The 1,443-nt window shown below is 31.0% G+C and overlaps 1 protein-coding gene across 1 annotated transcript; it reads right to left on the reverse strand.

The window, feature by feature from the left end:
- Window positions 1–224: 224 nt before the first annotated feature.
- Window positions 225–879, reverse strand: LOC110600920. Its single transcript, XM_021737850.2, has one exon. The coding sequence runs from the start codon at window positions 799–801 to the stop codon at window positions 514–516; it is 288 nt and encodes a 95-aa protein (XP_021593542.1). The 5' UTR covers window positions 802–879; the 3' UTR covers window positions 225–513.
- Window positions 880–1,443: the final 564 nt, after the last annotated feature.

A 1,443-nucleotide genomic window follows, 5' to 3' on the forward strand; every position in this document is an offset into this window, starting at 1 on the left:
AAAAACTAACACTAAAATTAGTTCGTTAATCACTCATTGCACATCCCATGTTTCCATTCAGGGCAAAAATTATACCTTCACCATGAGCAATATGGTCAACAGATCATAGAATGTCAGGAAGAAAAATATACCAAAAAAGCACCGAGGGAAAACTAAGCTCAATATTTGACAACCCATAAGATTATATAGTTCAAAAGCATCCAATGCAGCTTCAGAAAAGAAAATGGAAGAACTCGAGTCTTTATAGCAAACACCAGTGAGATGTCACATAGAACTCCCAAAAACAAAACAACAACAATTTTAAACACAACAATCTGATACCCAACAGGTTATAGGGATGAGAACAATTGCTAGCAAAATTACATCACTCTCTTGAAGATTAAGCAAAATCAATTTTTCAACTGATAGATAATCTCAAAATCCAACTAAAAAAGGATTCCCTAATTTCCCTTTTTTTTTCCAAGTTTGGTTTCACTACTTCTCCCATGCGGTCAATCGTTCCTCACTCTCTCATTAAAACACCACGCGGAACTGTGGCGCATCGGCTTCACTAGCAGGAAGAATTTCCCAGCGGCAAGGCTCGAGCTCTTCAGACACGGGGCAGTACCCAGCCAGAGTAACCTTATCGGCAGAAGCAGTAACGGAGCCAAACTCAAACACGGTCACGTTCTTCGCGGGTCGGGGCACTTGTATGGCGCCATTCATACCGGGGACCTCGGAAGCTGATAATTCGGGTTTCGAGCTCGGAGACGATTTGGATTCAGGCTTAGGGCTGCCTTTGAACCAGGAGAGGAGACCCATTGCTCTAAATTAGGGATTTTTCCTTTTCTTTTCTCTCTGAATTTTGAGATAGGGGTTTTGTTGGCAAAGTTAGATTTGGTTGAATAAAAGGATTTCGGGATTTTTCAAGTTTTGGAACAAAATTACGAGGATGACCTCCTTTGAATGGCAGTTTATTTTCTTTTTTTGCTGTGTATGGATGATTTTATTTAAGTATTTTTAATATAATTAATTCTTCTACTTAATTTTTTTAAAAATTTTTTTCTTTATTCTCTTATATAAAAAAAAAAAATTATTGCACCCTCATCTTCGTTTTACACATTATATTTTAATTTATCATGATTTTTTAGTTTTTTATTATTATTATTTAAATAAAAAATTCCAATAAAATATAATTTTTAAAGTGTTTAAAGCTTTTGAAAAATAATTTATATTTGAAAAGTATTTTCTATAAAAAATATTTTATATAGAAAAATATCTTTTTCAAAAATAATAAAATAATTTATTTTTTATTATTTAAATTTAATTTAAAAATAAAATATTTTATTAAATTTATGTAAAGATATTAATGAAATTTTGAAAATGTAATTTTTTTTCTTTTATTATTTACCGATTTTGCATTTAAGAAATATTTTTCGTATAAAATATTTTTTAATAAGATAT

The sequence above is a fragment of the Manihot esculenta genome, chromosome 15 (genome assembly GCF_001659605.2).
Source record: "Manihot esculenta cultivar AM560-2 chromosome 15, M.esculenta_v8, whole genome shotgun sequence".
Classification (NCBI taxonomy): Eukaryota; Viridiplantae; Streptophyta; class Magnoliopsida; order Malpighiales; family Euphorbiaceae; genus Manihot; species Manihot esculenta.